At 49.6% G+C, this 15,338-nt stretch overlaps 2 protein-coding genes and 1 non-coding gene across 6 annotated transcripts; 2 read left to right on the top strand and 1 right to left on the bottom strand.

Annotated features, from left to right (window-relative positions):
- Positions 1–2,184: 2,184 nt before the first annotated feature.
- LOC143834955 (uncharacterized) lies at positions 2,185–5,281 on the bottom strand. 3 transcript variants are annotated; one of them, XM_077331937.1, is made up of 2 exons: positions 4,975–5,281; positions 2,185–3,124 (listed from the first exon to the last, which is right to left on the bottom strand). In XM_077331937.1, the coding sequence occupies exons 1-2, from the start codon at positions 5,124–5,126 to the stop codon at positions 2,431–2,433; spliced, it is 846 nt and encodes a 281-aa protein (XP_077188052.1). In that variant the 5' UTR covers positions 5,127–5,281; the 3' UTR covers positions 2,185–2,430. The 3 variants fall into 3 exon arrangements, with proteins under 3 accessions (XP_077188052.1, XP_077188053.1, XP_077188055.1); XM_077331938.1 differs by having other exon boundaries at positions 4,892–5,182; XM_077331940.1 differs by lacking the exon at positions 4,975–5,281 and adding an exon at positions 4,498–4,879.
- A 235-nt stretch (positions 5,282–5,516) lies between these two features.
- TPGS1 (tubulin polyglutamylase complex subunit 1) lies at positions 5,517–13,257 on the top strand. Of its 2 annotated transcripts, XM_077331935.1 has the most exons (3): positions 5,517–5,996; positions 9,097–9,876; positions 10,404–13,257. In XM_077331935.1, the coding sequence occupies exons 1-2, from the start codon at positions 5,662–5,664 to the stop codon at positions 9,629–9,631; spliced, it is 870 nt and encodes a 289-aa protein (XP_077188050.1). In that variant the 5' UTR covers positions 5,517–5,661; the 3' UTR covers positions 9,632–9,876; positions 10,404–13,257. The 2 variants fall into 2 exon arrangements, with proteins under 2 accessions (XP_077188050.1, XP_077188051.1); XM_077331936.1 differs by lacking the exon at positions 10,404–13,257 and having other exon boundaries at positions 9,100–9,930.
- Positions 8,870–8,941, top strand: TRNAT-GGU (transfer RNA threonine (anticodon GGU)). Its single transcript has one exon. It is a non-coding gene; the product is annotated as a tRNA-Thr (tRNA).
- Positions 13,258–15,338: the final 2,081 nt, after the last annotated feature.

The following is a 15,338-nucleotide window of genomic DNA, read 5'->3' as shown; positions in this document are numbered from 1 at the left end:
TCCCCCGCCAAAGCTGAAGGACGTCTGGCCTGATCCCATGGGGGATGATGAGCTCTTACTGGCCCCTCCCTCCAGTGCTTGGGAGAGCCTTCCAGATACTGGAGGAATGTGCAGAATAAAAACCAGCATGCTCATTTTGCCACTTTTGAGGATTGCCAGTTTTATAACAAACCAGGGACTGGCAACCGGAGACCTGTGACCTCCCCACCAAACACACGCACTTTGCCTCTGGCTTTTCCTCAAGGGAAGAAGAAGAAGAGTTGGTTCTTATATGCCGCTTTTCCCTACCCGAAGGAGGCTCAAAGCGGCTTACAGTCGCCTTCCCATTCCTCTCCCCACAACAGACACCCTGTGCTGCGGGTGAGGCTGAGAGAGCCCTGGTATTACTGAAGAAGGGTTGGTTCTTATATGCCACTTTTCTCTACCCGAAAGAGTCTCAAAGTGGCTTACAGTCACCTTCCCTTTCCTCTCCTCACAGCAGACACCCTGTGGAGTGGGTGGGGCTGAGAGAGCTCTGATATCACTGCTCGGTCAGAACAGCTCTATCAGTGCCGTGGCAAGCCCAAGGTCACCCAGCTGGTTGCATGTGGGGGAGCGCAGAATCGAATCTGGCATGCCAGATTAGAAGTCCGCACTCCTAACCACTACACCAAACTGGCTCACCAAACTGGGAGGCGTTTGCAGGGCACTTAACTACACCACTTAACTCCCACAAGCCACTGAGTCGGGGCCACGTGGAAGTGAGTGGCTGAAGCACCTTCAGGAAGCTGCTGGAAGACCAAAGATTGAAAGAACACACATTTGAAGGTGTTCTTGACTGTTATGGCATCCTGCTTAACGTTCACACAATCCGTCGGTCTCTTGTGCCTGGTGGGATAAGGTGAAGTGACTTCAGCATTTCTGTTAGCTGGGCCCTTATGGGCTTTGAATTAGTAAGGCTGGAAAATGGTAGATTCCCAGCCTCTCTAGAGCCCAGGGGTCCCCACCTGAGAATTCCAATGGGGTGACAGCCTAAGGACTGGATCTCCAACATGGGATCCGCAACTACCTTTTCCGGTGCCCACCAAGTGTCTAACATGGGGGGCCAAACGGTGGCTCCTCCAGACGTTCAGACTACAATTACCTTGTGCCCCTGCCAGCGTGAAGAGCGACAGCTTGGCCACTCCTAGTCTAGAAAGTAGGTGGGGCCAGGTGTATGGCCCCTTCCAACTCTATGGTTCTATGAATTCCAAATGCACTCACTCTCCCTGGAAAGTCGGGGACCCCTGACCCAAGGGCCCTCCTGTCCCAGAGAAACTGCTGTCCTGTTGAGCCTGCGTTTGTTTCAGAAGGGTGGCTGGCCAGCTCCCTACCTTCATCCCTTTCCAAACCCTTTGGATGGATCCCTGTTGATCACACTGCAGAAGAGCTGTTTTTTTGTACCTCGCTTTTTAATCCCTGAAGGAGTCTTAAAGCAGCTGACAAATTGCCTTCCCTTCCTTCCCCCACAACAGACATCTCATGAGGTAGGTGGGGCTGAGAGCTCTAAGAGAAATTACCAGCCCAAGGTGCAGGAATCAAGCTTAGTTCTCTGAATCAGAGGCTGCCACTCTTAACCACTACATCAAGCTGGCTTTAACCAATAATCTCTGTTCACAAGGGGGAGGACTGGCTGGACCACCCTGTTGCACCAGCATGCATTGCTTCCCATTCCATGCTGAATACTGCCGGGGATGGCAGCCCATGTGCCTTCTCAGGAAGCATCCTCACTTATTCCGACAAGCTTCTGCAGTGTCCTGGGTCCCCAGGCCCAGCACAAAGACGGTTGTGTAATGGGGTCACCAACAGAGTGCCATGGGCACCACAATGCCCGCTGCCCCATTTCCTGGTGCCCACCAAATGTTTTTAGCCTCCTGCTGCAGCCGTTTTGTGAGTAGCTGTGCCCCTGGTACAATGCCCTGTCAGAATTCCATATGGGAGCTCCTTTTGAATAAACAGCATCAAGAGCTGCTTTGGGGCGCTCTTTCCCCCCCTGCAAGCAACCTTCAGTTTGCAATCAGCTCTTCCATGTATTGCTGAACTGTGCTTGGGAATGCTTTCATTCGATGCCAATTGGCACCGCACACCCAGTTTGAAGCCGTTTCCCCACCTTGTTCTTGCCTGAACCATAAAACAGAGCCGAACTCTGTTGCTTTAACAGCAACCTTGATATTTTATTTATTTGTTTATTGTATTTATATATTGCCTCCCCGAAGGCTCAAAGCAGTTTACATGAAACAAGAAATGATCTAGGTAACTCCATTTGTAGCAATAATAATGAGGTTATAACAACAATAACATTAACATAATATGTTTTTACGGTGTGTATTTCTCCACAGTGCTTCAGCTGGTGCGCAGCTGCAACCGGCTCTCTCCCCCCCCTCCCCCCCACCTTGGTCTGCCTCTCCTGGCCTAGCTATGCAGAACCCGCACGTGCTTCAGAAGGTTTGACTTATGGTTGAAGGCCTTGGAGCAATGCTTACAGCTGAAGGCTGGGAACTTCTGATGGGTGCGCTGGTGCTGCAGGAAGGTAGAACGATGGGTGAATGTTTTAGAGCACTGGCTGCACTGGTGGGGCCGCTCCCCTGTATGGACTCGCTCATGTTCCTTGACTGACGCCTCCCATTTGAAGCGCCGGTCACAGTGCGCGCACACAAAGGGCTTCTCCTGCGTGTGGATGCGCAGGTGCTTCACCAGGCAAGAAGTCCTCTTGAAGCGCTTAGGGCACAGGTGACAGGGGAAGGGCGCGTCATCTGAATGCACCTTGCCGTGCTTGTCCAAATCGGCCTGCAGTTTGAAGCGCTTCCCGCAGATTTTACAGCGGTACGGCCTTTTGGCCGAGTGCACCAAGCGGTGCTTGGTGAGGTCGGCACAGCGAGTGAACGTCTTGCAGCATCGCTTGCACTGGTAGGGCCGCTCCCCTGTATGGATGCGCTGGTGCTCCCGGAAGCTTGTCAGGTGCCTGATGTCTTTCCCACATACATCGCAATGATGCACATCCGGGTCACTGGAGGAAACCTTGGGCCGCTTCCGTTTTGGTGCTTGCGTAATCTTCTTCTTCTTCTTCCGGACCTTGGCAGAGATCTGTCCAGCATCCATAACACACCTGGAATATGAGATTTCAAGCTTTACATACAGTCCATGGCAAGCACAGTCACCCATGAGAAGCATGACCTGTCCCCATGTGAGCAGGCACAATAACCCCTGAGCAGCTTAGTCCCTCCTGGAATGACTTCCAACCTGACATGGCTCAAGCGAACCCAATCCCGTAAAATCTTAGAACCTAAGTGATGAGGTTGGCCCTGGTTAGTACTTGGATGAGACCCCAGAGGAAGGCCAAGGACACGACTTTGCACCTAGCTACACAGAGCTAGGCAAGGGCAAAACTTATTTTGCTTTGGAAAACCTCCTGCATTGCCATATATGGGAAGGTAGCCCAGATGGCATTTTTTCACCTGTCCTCAGAACACGTGGCCACAATGATCTATGCAATGGTCACTTCCAGATTAGACTTCCAGATTAGATTTCTGTAACTCGCTCTATGCAGGGTAGCGTTGATCGAGAAATTGCAACTGACACAAAATGGGGCTACACGGGTCCTTACTAGGTCATCTTGAAGAGCCCACGTCCAGACATTGCTGAGGCAGCTGCACTGGCCGCACACTCCCCCACCCCCCTGCGGTGAGGCGCTGACTGCAGTGGCCTAGAGCGGCCGATTCGGACGCCACCACGCACAACCGTAGTTTCCAGTTTGCTTCTGGGTCAAGTTTAAGGGCCAGGTCCTTCCTATCTGTGGGACTGCTTATCTCTTTATGCACCCCGCAGTGCTCTTTGGTCTACAGGTATTAATTTGCTGGTGGTCCTGGACCCCCAGGGAAGTGCACCTGTCCTTGACCAGGGCCACAGCCTTTTTGGTCCTGGCCCCTACCTCGTGTAATGACCTCCCGGAAAAGCTGAGGGCCCTAATGCAGCTCTCAGTGTTCTGCAGGAACTGCAAGATGGAGCTCTTCTACCAGGCATTTGGTTGAGGCCCAGTTGGAGACCTGGGTAATAAGATCGGGTCCCCCCCCCCCCACTTCTAGCTGAAACTGGCTTCACCCCCCCAGGCCAACCTTGCCAGACTAAAACATCTACAGAACATCACAACTGTGAACAGAAGGGCTGAGGTATTGAGGGATTAGGGGTTAGGTATTGTTGCCACCTCTTGTGGCACAGAGTGGTAAGGCAGCTGTCATGCTGTCTGAAGCTCTGCCCATGAGGCTGGGAGTTCGATCCCAGCAGCCGGCTTAAGGTTGACTCAGCCTTCCATCCTTCTAAGGTCGGTAAAATGAGTACCCAGGTTGCTTGCTGGGGGGTAAACGGTAATGACTGGGGAAGGCACTGGCAAACCACCCCGTATTGAGTCTGCCATGGAAACGCTAGAGGGCGTCACCCCAAGGGTCAGACATGACACAGTGCTTGCACAGGGGATACCTTTACCTTTATTGTGGCCGCCATCTGTCATATTGTTGGTTGTATGGGGATTGCATTTTACAATTTTAAGTTTTTAATGTAAACCACCACGAGCCGACTGGTCTGACAGTGGCGGTCTAAAAGTCTCGCTGTAAATAAATAAATGTGTGCATGCACACAGAAACCTATTCCCGGAAATAAAGCTTTGTTGGCCTGAAAGATGCCCCTTAACTCAAGCTTCGTATTGGATTTAAGTAACTGTTCATTTTAAGGCCGGGGCCGGATGCGCTCCCCACTCCTCGGGTCCTATAGCTGGCAACCTGCCAGACAGATGGACAATTCCGGAGGGAGGGTTTCTCCCGCCACCGCAGCTCTTCTCCCCCTAAATCCAGGTGGCCAAGAAGGCGCGCTAAACAGGTACCGGAAGTAGAAAGTGGGGTCAAAGGCCAGGCCGAAGCTTCGAGCGACGCCGGCGCGGGAAACCCTCTCCCAAGGCCCCCTCACCGCGGAGAACGAGGCAGCCGATCGGGCCCTCCACTCCGGCGGGGAACAGGGCGGGGCGCCCTCCGCTTCCCGGAAGCCGCGTCCTGAGGAGGCGCAGCGCCTTCGAGACGGAGCCCGCTGGGCAGCTTCTTGGCGCCCGCCGCTCTGGGCATCTCAACTCTGTGATCCGTGGGCACTTCCGGCGCGAAGTCCCGCCCCAGGCGCAGAGGCTCGCTGAGAAAGTCGCCAGTAGCTGAGGCCGGAAGTTTAGCTCTGAGGCTGGTGCGGAAGGAAAGAGAAGCCCGGCGAGATACGGTTCGCCCGAAAAGAGGAGAACGACAGGCGTGCCTTCGCGGCTTCCGTTCTTTGCCGCTTTCACAGCCGTTAAAAAAACGTTTTTAAACACCGCTCTCCCCCGGAAGTAGAGAAGAACGGGATGTTCCACGGAGTAGCTTCACCATAAACAAGGCTCCTAGGCGGGCTAAAGACACACACTTCCGGAATAGACCTCTTCACACCCTTTCCGGGTCCATTTTGAAAATTCGGCCAGAGTCCCTACGCGGCCTGGACACTTCCTTCTTACTCCGGAAACACTTTCTCCTAACTGATGCCCCACTTATTCCCGCCTCCCGGTAACAAAATGGCCGCCGTGATTGGCTGTTGTGAACAAGATGGCGGCCTCGGAGAAGGGGCGGGGCCTCATCCAAGATGGCGACTTCTGGTTCTTTTTCCGCCGAGATGGCGGACAGCGAGAAGCAGCGCTCAACGCCGGCAAGCGAGCCCAGGCGGCCGGCCGGATCGAGCGACGGCGTCTCGGAGGCTGCGGCCGCCTTCCTGCTGCAGGCCGGCGTGAGCGACATGGTCCGGGGGGCCTTGCTGAAAGTGCTGGAGGCGCGGCCGGAGGAGCCTGTCGAGTTCCTGGCCAGCTACTTCGAGAAGCTGATGCAGAACAGCACCGAGGACGGCGCAGACCCGCCGAGGCTGCCTCACTGGCGCCTTGACCGGGCCCTCTGGTACCTGCGCCTAGCCCACCATTCCCACAGGTGTGTTTGTGGAGGGAAGCGAAAGGATCTCGGGAACGGGACTACAGCCCCCAGAAAGCACCGCGCCATGCATGCAGTCATGCATGGCGACTGGCATCCTGGGAATTGTAGTCCTTTGAGAGAAAGTGAATGAACGGTTATGAAGAAACGCCTCCTCTATATCTGGAGAGGTCTTCCCTTTTGGACAGGCTTCTTCAGCACTTCTTTTCCTCAGTACAGTACAAGCTGTAGGACAGGAAGGCCTGGAGGATTTATTTATTTATTTAGATTTATATACCGCCCTCCCCGAAGGCTCAGGGCGGTTTATATTAAACTAGTCAACAATACATGAAACAGTCTTTGTTAAAAACATACAGTAATTAATAACAGTGGTTGTAACAATATAACAGAATAATATAACAGTATAACAATATAATAAAATAGTATAACGATGCAACAGTGCAATACCACAACAGTTCCAGAGCGCTCTGGTGGAGTTCTGGGAGGAAGGGGGGGGAGAGCGGGGCCCCTTCATTCACTGTTGGTTGTGCCCGGTCTCAACCGAATGCCTGGCGGAGGAGCTCCTTTTCCAGGCCCTGCGGAACTGTTTAAGCTCCGTCAGGGCCCTGATCTCCTTCGTGATTGGCTCCTCCGGGAGCTTGTTTCACCAGGTGGGGGCCAGGACAGCGAATGCCCTTCCTACCCAGCCACAGGACCTCCGTCTTTGAAGGACTGAGCTTCAGACAACTCTGCTTGAGCCATCTCTTCACTGCTTCCAGGCAGCTGGCTAATGTTTCTGGGGGAGAGTCAGGGCAGTCATCCATCAGGAGGAAGAGCTGGGTGTCATTGGCATACTGATGACAACCCAGCCCAAACCTCCGTACCAGTTGTGCAAGAGGGCGCATAAAGAAGTTGGATAGGATAGGAGAGAGGACCACTCCTTGTGGGACTCACAAGTAAATTGACGACAGTCTGATGTTTTGTCTCCTATTGCAACCCTCTGTCCACGATCCCGGAGGAAGGAGATCAGCCATTGGAGGGCTGTCTCTTGTATTCCGGCATCGATGAGGTGGCGAGCTGGAAGCTCATGATCGACTGTGTCGAACGCTGCTGAGAGGTCTAGTAATATCAGCAGTGCCGACCCGCCTCGGTCCAACTGGCAACGGAGGTCGTCCGTCAGGGCGACTAGCGCTGTCTCCACCCCATGGCCAGGCCGGAAGCCTGACTGGGATGGGTCTAGGACCGAAGCTTCTTCCGGGTACTCTGTTAGTTGGTTTGCGACCCCCTCTGTTAGTTGGATCATTGTCCATGGGGCTGTGATGGGTCAGACACGACTTCGCTCCTAGCAACAACACAGCACAAGCTGATGGGATGAGGGATGTGCGCTTCAGACTAACAAAGGATTGAGCTGTTGTGTGCATGCACACTTCCTGACAATGGAACAGGGATAATGAAAGTACAAATATAAGGAGAGAGCAATTTAGTAGCAAATTAGTAAACTGTCATAAATTCCTAAATATGCAGTATGATAATTATTTGCTAGAAAAGCTAATCAGTCCTTTGGGTTCAGTTGACAGTCACAGAAACACTGGGGCAATAAAAATGTCAAGGGTGATTAATGGCAGACACTTTCCCAGTTGGGTAGAGAAGTAATTAAAAGTGACTCTATCTCCACTCAAGCATGGAAGCATCCCCACAAGTGACAAGCCATGCTCAGTTAGTTATCCCATCCTGAGAGAGTTAAATTCTAAATAGCATTGTGTACTTATGTACACCCCATAACAGCCTAATTGTCCCAAATAAAATAAAAAGAGAGGATTGAAAAGAATGTGGATATAAGAGTTGAATGAAATTAGCACACATAGTGAGATAAGAACCACAAAGGTTGTTTTGCCTTCCGGCATCAGTGCTAAGGAGCTTGGAGCACTTTCTATTATTCTCCCTTCCCCAAAACAACTTCGAGATAGGCTAGGCTGTTAGAGTATTACTTTCCCAGAAATCATTGTGTCTTAGTAGGGATTGTCAACAGATCCTTTAAATCTGGGCTGCATCAAATGGAGTATCATGTCCAGATCATGGGAGGTACCGCTTTACTCTGCTCTGGTTTGGCCTCACTTGGACTACTGTGTTCAGTTTTGGTCACCCCAATTGAAGAGGGATGTAGACAAACTTAAGCATATCCAGAGGAGGGCAACAAAGATGGTGAGAGTTTTGGAGACCAAGATCTATGAGGAAAGGTTGGGGGAGCTTGGCCGGTTTAGCCTGGGGAAGAGACAACTGAGAGGGGATCTGATCTTTGTATTTAAAAGGCTGCCATATAGAGGATGGAGAAGGGTTGTTCTCTCTTGCCTTGGAGGGATGGACCAGATTCAAAAGAAATTCCGTCTAAACATCTGGAAGAAATTCCTGGCAGTTACAGTTTCTCAATGGAACAGGCTTTCTTGGGAGGTGGTGGGTTCTCCATCTTTGGAGATTTTTAAACACAGCCTGGATAGCCATCTGACAGAAAGGCTGATTCTGTGAATATTCAAGGGGGTGCCAGGTTACAGTGGATGAGCAATAGGGTTGTGAGTGTCCTGCATGATGCAGGGGGTTGGATTAGATGACCCAGGAGGTCCCTTCCAACTCTGATTCTAAATCTACTCCATCCATCTGGCTCTCAATACATCTCCCTTTATGAGTGTGTTCACTTTGTATGAAGATGCTGAGTGTATTAGGCTTACTCTCAAGGAAGTGAGCATTGGCTTGTCTTTGTAGCATAATTGCATATTTGTAGCAAGTGCTGCTAATCTCAGTATGGCTTCCTCTTGAGCCAGGGCATGCAGTATTATAGTCTTTGGTGTCAACCATCATGCTCTGAAAACTGGAGTACTTCTTTGTTTTCAAGCACAGAAGGTGCTGTGGCTCAGGGGTAGAGCCTCTGGTTGGTGTGCAGAAGGCCCCGGGTTCAATCCCCGGTGGCTCCAGTGAAACGTCTAGCAGTAGGTAATGGGAAAGACCTCAACCTGACACACTGGAGAGCTGCTGCCATTTTGAGTAGCCATCGTTGACTTTGATGGACCTAAGGCAGCTTTGTGCTTGTTTGTTTGCAGTGTGTAATGTTTCCTCCTTCCTGTTCCAGTAGAACAGCCTTCAGCAACAATGTCAGCATGGCATATGATTCCTTGAGTGCCGGTGGGAGACGGAAGAAGCCTGGGGTCAGTGGAAAACTCTACAGTGAGTTGCTGAAGATGTTCTTCCAAGACAGGGGAGCTACTGAAGATATCATCACACCGTTGCTTCACAAGATAACATGTCGAGACCATGAGGCGGTGCCGTTCGATGTCTTCCGCTACGGGGTGCTCACTTGTCTAGTTCTCCTTGAGTTTTTGGCCAAGGCGAACGCGCTCTATGAGGCCCTGGATCGTGGCTCTGGTGTGGCTGATCAGCGGATCTGTTTGGCCGTGCTCAGCACTCTGGAGGAAGCGCTTCATACCAGCGCTGTCTCCACTCCCATCCGATACTTGGAGGCTGGGTCCAAGCTTGGGCCAGACTACTTGGCTTTGGCCATGGACAAGGCGTTGGTTGAGAAGAAGTCCAGCGTGGCCATGAAGAAAGAGGAGTTTCTCAAGAAAGCATCAGCCATTTTTGTTGCCAGAGTGAAACCTATTGGCTGAAGTGCAAGGCTGGACAAATGCAGGCTTGACCAAGAACTGGTTATATTCAGGATGGAGGGAAGCCGAGAGAGGACTCCTATTTTTTCTGGAATGGGACAGATAGGATAAAAATAGGAAAGAGGTGTACGTTGCTTGGGAACTTAAGCAGAACTACCATTTTGTAAGCTGTGTCAAATTGCTGAAGTTCTTCTGACTTATTCAGTATATTTTTAAGTGACATGTTGAGCTTGCTGGAGGATATTGAGGTAAATTTGATTACTTTTGTTGAGAAATTATAATTGAATTTAAACACATACAAATGGCTTGTTTGACCTTCCACTGGGGAAACAATAGTCTGGCTAAAAGTCATTCATCCATGAAACAACCACTTTTCAGATGTATATTCCTAGCCTAGGATTGTCAGCACTGCCTTGGCAAATGCTGGGAAATGTTTATGTCAGTGCATGCGGAGGGTGATGCTTGGGAGGATATGATGCAGTTTCTCGTTGACTAGCTAGGAATTACCCCTAATCTTTGTGGTAAATATCATCCTAGTATGTAGAAATTCCTAGAGCATCACTATGATGGCCATTTAATCACCTGCTCCTCTGTTTCTAAAGGGTGAGGGATTGGGGCCAAAGGCAGTGTTTTACCCATCACAACCAGGCAAATGGTAAGACCATCCTAGCTGCCATGCAATTCTCCACTTTCCATGCAGTTTTAGGTGAATTTTGAATTCTACCCAACCCGTGTCCTGGAATGCTACATCCTCAATTTTGTGTCTTCTTTTCAGGTTTCCCAAGAGTCATGGGATCTTTAAGGCATACGTCTATTTCAAATTCTTCCATTATGCAGATGCCCCTTCATCATGTCAGGGAATGTGTTGGTCTTCAACTTTCCAAAGAGACAGACTTGAGATGTTTTTCTAGGACTTCAGGTGCCATGCACTCTTTCTTCACCTTGTAATATCATGTGGAGTACTTTTAACAGTTTTAATACTCCAATCAGTTTCAAATCCTTCTTGAGGAGGAACTTGAAATGAGGCACAGCCAACAGCTTGACTACAGGGGAGAGAAAGCAGAAGTACAGACAAACAAAAAGAGAGTTGATTATCCCCTGCAGGAGAAAGGGAGGACAGCTAGATATGAGAGGGCCCCAGTCAGTTGCTGGGAGTGGGGGAGAAGAGCGCCTGTGAGCCACAGTTCCTGTAATCCCAAATAGAAACAAATTACAAAATTTGGCATACATGTGTGAGAAGAAGGGGAGACACGAAAGTTGTTTAGAACTGGAAGCACCAAGGATCTGGAAGACTTTAACCAGGGCTCCTAAATAGAAGATTGATGAGAACAGCCACATTTCCATGAAATGTTACTTGCCCACTGCTCTTCCTTCGTGAAGTACAGCTGTGGAGTGTTTTTGTGCTTTACAAGGAGCAAGACTGTTAGTTGGTGAGAAGATAACTTTAGGGGTTCTACATACTGGGCATGTGTCCCCTGTACACAAGACACCCATGGATAAAAAGTCAGGGCAGTGTCAGACAAAGGAATTGGAAAGATTTGGTTTCAATTCCCCACTTGGCAACAGAGCACACAGAGTACCTTTAGCTAGCTGCTCCTGGTTTCTAACCCACCTCATAGGATTGCTGGAAGAAAAAACTGGAAGAGGAGGAAGATTGGAAACCACCCTGAGCCCACTGAAGACAGGCAGGGTGGAAATTTGCTCCGTAGATGAATTCTTTAGCTGACAAGCTGTTGTTTCCCTAAAGCCTGGAATTTCTGATATACAGAAGAGAAAGGAAACCATAATGGAGCTGTCTTTTGCTTGTGTCCTCACATCCCCCCCATCAATTGGACTTCAAATTACAAACTATAGGGTGCTGCAAAATGATAGGTGTTTGTAGAGTTCATAAAAAGAGCCTCTTGTGGCGCAGAGTGGTAAGGCAGCAGACATGCAGTCTGAAAGCTCTGCCCATGAGGCTGGGAGTTCAATCCCAGCAGCCGGCTCAAGGTTGACTCAGCCTTCCATCCTTCCGAGGTCGGTAAAATGAGTACCCAGCTTGCTGGGGGGAAAACGGTAATGACTGGGGAAGGCACTGGCAAACCACCCTGTATTGAGTCTGCCATGAAAACGCTAGAGGGTGTCATCCCAAGGGTCAGACATGACTCGGTGCTGGCACAGGGGATACCTTTAGAGTTCGTAAAACTATATACATTTGTAGTATTTGTATTACCTTTGACACAATTTCCTCACCTTAGCACATCATCCATGGGGGCTGAGGTGGCCAGTTAAGAGTAAATTACTTTAAAATGCTTCAGGCAGCCACAATGGCAGGAAAGGACTCAACTGGCATATAATAGTGCTGAATGGGGAACCTCAAGGAGCAAACTTAGACTAACTGGCTTATACAGGTGGAAACAGCAGGCGCAGTGTAAACTCCATCATTACCTATGCTTGATGGCTCCATCTCCGCTTCTGTTCTCTCTCCTGGGGGGAAAGGCTCTGCAGTTGAGATGCCCAATAAACTCCTTGGCCTGTGTGTTTTTTTTCCAGAGTTGAAATTGGAAATATACCCAACAGCAAAAAAGGTATGACTGTGCAACCTAAGCCTCCTTCTTACATATCTGTAGGAGTTGCTGTGTTTGGGGCAGGCCTCCTGATTTGAAAAGGATGGGGGGCCTAAAACTGCCTCTTGAAGAGGAGCAATCTTGTGTGGATGTGGGATTGTGCTGCACCAGTGGCCCAGGAGGTGTTGTTTGAATCCTCTGAGAACATCCTATGACAAGGTGTGGCCGAATGACTAGAGGAAGCTGATCTGGAGGAGCAGACACTCATGCAGAGACACAGCAGGCTACCTCCTCGGCTGACAAAGACTTTTTGAATGAAATTCTGGCCTGCAATTTAATTCATTATTGTTCCAGCCCCTTTAACTGAAAAAAATTACAAGGGAAAAAATTTATTCTAACCAATGTTGTTCAGTAGGAGGTCAACTTCTTCCCTGTTTTTTCTGCAAGGTCAGAGTGCTAAGCTTTGGGATGGCTGACAGTTGCCCGATAATTTAAAGTAATTAACATCCCATTTAATTGTATTTAAATGGGTTTAAGTATGACCGATTGCTTGTATTTTAATGTTTTATGTTTGCTTGCCCCCACATAGTCTGGAGATGAGCTGTTATTCCAGGGGTCCCCAGACCCCAACTGGAGGCTGGCATCCCTGCTCACAAGCAGAGATGGTTTACTATCTCCTTCCTTTGCCACCTTAGCCTTCCTTGGTGCCAATCAAGTGCTGACTGTAGCCAACTCCTGAGCCCTGGGGAGCCAAGGCAAAGTGGAACTATTCAGGCTACTGGTGGGTGGACTGAGAGATACTGGGAAGGAATCAGAGGCAGTTAATTTCAAGTGAAACTATACCTTTGTTCTATTCCCTGCTATTATATGTATAACCAAAAACACACCAAGCATGTAGAAGAGTTCTGTGTGAATCAAATCCTGTGCAGATTTGTCTAAATAAAAATTGTCTCCAGGCTGCCTCAAAAATTAGAGATCTCCAACATGGGTATAATTTGTCTTCCCTGCCCCATCCAGCCCATAGCGTTGGCTGCAGCCACACAATCTAGGCTGAAGAGCTATCAGGGTATGAACTCCGCTGATGCATGGGGAGAGACTATCTCAAAGAGAAACACTGGCACATGTGGGGGAGCTTTTGAGACAGTGATGCACCTCTCTGTGATAATGCCATTGTTCTGAGTCTGAATACTGTAGACCAGTTGTCCCCAACCCCCGGTCCAGGGACCTGTACTGGTCCATGGATCAGTCAGTACCGGGCCACGGCTCCTCCTCATCCTCCTCCCCGGCTGCTGCCTCGGGGGCTGCCCTGCCACTCTGCCACCGGCTCACCTTTGGTGCTTTCCAGCAGCCGCCATGGCTGGGGCTCCTCAACGTGGCACTGCGCAGCTGCTGCTGGCAGCACCTCCCAATGGGTGGTGGGATGTCAGGGATGCTGACGGGAAAGCAAGCAGAGCAGGGGCTCAGGCAGCAGTGACGATGTCCCTCAGCAAAAGACTACCCCCCCCTCCATGTAGTCTTTTGCCCTCAGAAAAATTGTCAGCTCGCCACAGCACTAATAAAACTGTTCTGACTGGGCAGTGATATCAGCGCTCTCTCAGCCTCACCCACCCCACAGGGTGTCTGTTGTGGGGAGAGGAATGGGAAGGCGACTGTAAGCTGCTTTGAGCCTCCTTTGGGTAGGGAAAAGCGACATATAAGAACCAACTCTTCTTCAAGTGCTGACTGGTCCCTGGTGATAAAAAGGTTGGGGACCACTGCTGGACCACAAAAATGTCTATAAAACTGCCAACTGGGAAGGGCAGGCTATAAAGTTAATATAAAATTATTATACATTGTTAGCTTTGGTGATGGCCTTTGAAAGATACTTCCTGCAACGGCTGATGGGAATTCCCATTGTTTTTAAGTAGACCATTTAGCTTTTCTGAAGCCGATGTGTCTGGTGCCGATGTGCATAGTCGTAGGATCTGCCTGGATATTTCAGGGTTATAAAGAAACCTTAAATGACCAAACCAAAGATGTGGTAGTGGCATTGCAGATTTCAAGACTTTCTGTTTGCTTTTATATGTCCAAATTCATTTCAAATCTTGGAGTTGCCAAATTTGAAGTTATTTTCTGCATTCACCAAAGATATTCCAAGCAAATTTTGATTAGGCATTGCAGATTTTTTTATTGTGTTTTTACTCTCCTGCTCTGTGTAAAGCTGGCTCCTGAAGCAGGCTTACAAAATGGACCACTACTACTTTAAGACCAACAAAGTTTAATTCTAGGTGTAATCTTTTGTGCAGTGCATGTGCCAAAAGTTTGTGCCCAGAATTAAACTTTGTTGGTCTTAAAGATGCCATTGGACTCAAGGTTTGGACTATTGCTTCAGATCAACACGACCCCCCACCTGAACTTATCAAAACAGAAAGTGGTACAGTGTTGGGAGCTAAGCAAAATTAGCTGTGATCAGGAAGGTCACCGTTTCAGATCTCAGGGCAACCACAAGCTCGTTGCTAGGGGAACTTCTGTTTCCGCTCTGCCTCTCATCTGCAGTACTCCCTCCCACCCAATAAATGTGTGTAAAGTGATTTCAACATGAGAAGCACACACACACACACATATATATTGTGCTTTCAGTTTAAAGAGAAGTGAAAAAATGAAATTGTACTATTGTGTCATTATAAATGGATGACCCACAAGGATATGCAGGGGACATTCCATTTTTCATCCCACACTTTTTCATCTTTTCCTTCTTCGAGAATTCCCATAGCCTTGTCTCTTTTCCCATTTCCTTCTCTCCTTCCCACCCAACAGCCAACCTAGCTTGAAAGACTATGGCTCAGTGGCATGGTGCCAGTCGTTAGGCTAGGCCCAACTGCACAGTAAGGTAAAGGTAAAGGTATCCCTTGTGCAAGCACCAAGTCATGTCTGACCCTTGGAGTCAGACGCCCTCCAGCGTTTTCATGGCAGACTCAATACGGGGTGGTTTGCCAGTGCCTTCCCCAGTCATTACCGCTTACCCCCCAGCAAGCTGGGTACTCATTTTACCGACCTCGGAAGGATGGAAGGCTGAGTCGACCTCGAGCCGGCTGCTGGGATTGAACTCCCAGCCTCATGGGCAGACAGCTTCAGACAGCATTTCTGCTGCCTTACCACTCTGCACCGCAAGAGGCTCTTAACTG

This window comes from Paroedura picta, chromosome 4 (genome assembly GCF_049243985.1).
Source record: "Paroedura picta isolate Pp20150507F chromosome 4, Ppicta_v3.0, whole genome shotgun sequence".
Classification (NCBI taxonomy): Eukaryota; Metazoa; Chordata; class Lepidosauria; order Squamata; family Gekkonidae; genus Paroedura; species Paroedura picta.
This window is presented reverse-complemented; position numbering and strand designations above follow the sequence as displayed.

What these genes read in the sequence shown, in the direction of transcription:
- LOC143834955 (XM_077331937.1), bottom strand. Translation starts at nt 5,126, where the DNA reads ATGCCCAGAGCGGCGGGCGCCAAGAAGCTGCCCAGCGGGCTCCGTCTC. An exon ending in CGGCTGCCTCGTTCTCCGCG is followed by an intron (nt 3,125 to 4,974) that starts GTGAGGGGGCCT and finishes CTCATATTCCAG; the next exon opens with GTGTGTTATGGATGCTGGAC.
- TPGS1 (XM_077331935.1), top strand. Translation starts at nt 5,662, where the DNA reads ATGGCGACTTCTGGTTCTTTTTCCGCCGAGATGGCGGACAGCGAGAAG. An exon ending in CTAGCCCACCATTCCCACAG is followed by an intron (nt 5,997 to 9,096) that starts GTGTGTTTGTGG and finishes TTCCTGTTCCAG; the next exon opens with TAGAACAGCCTTCAGCAACA.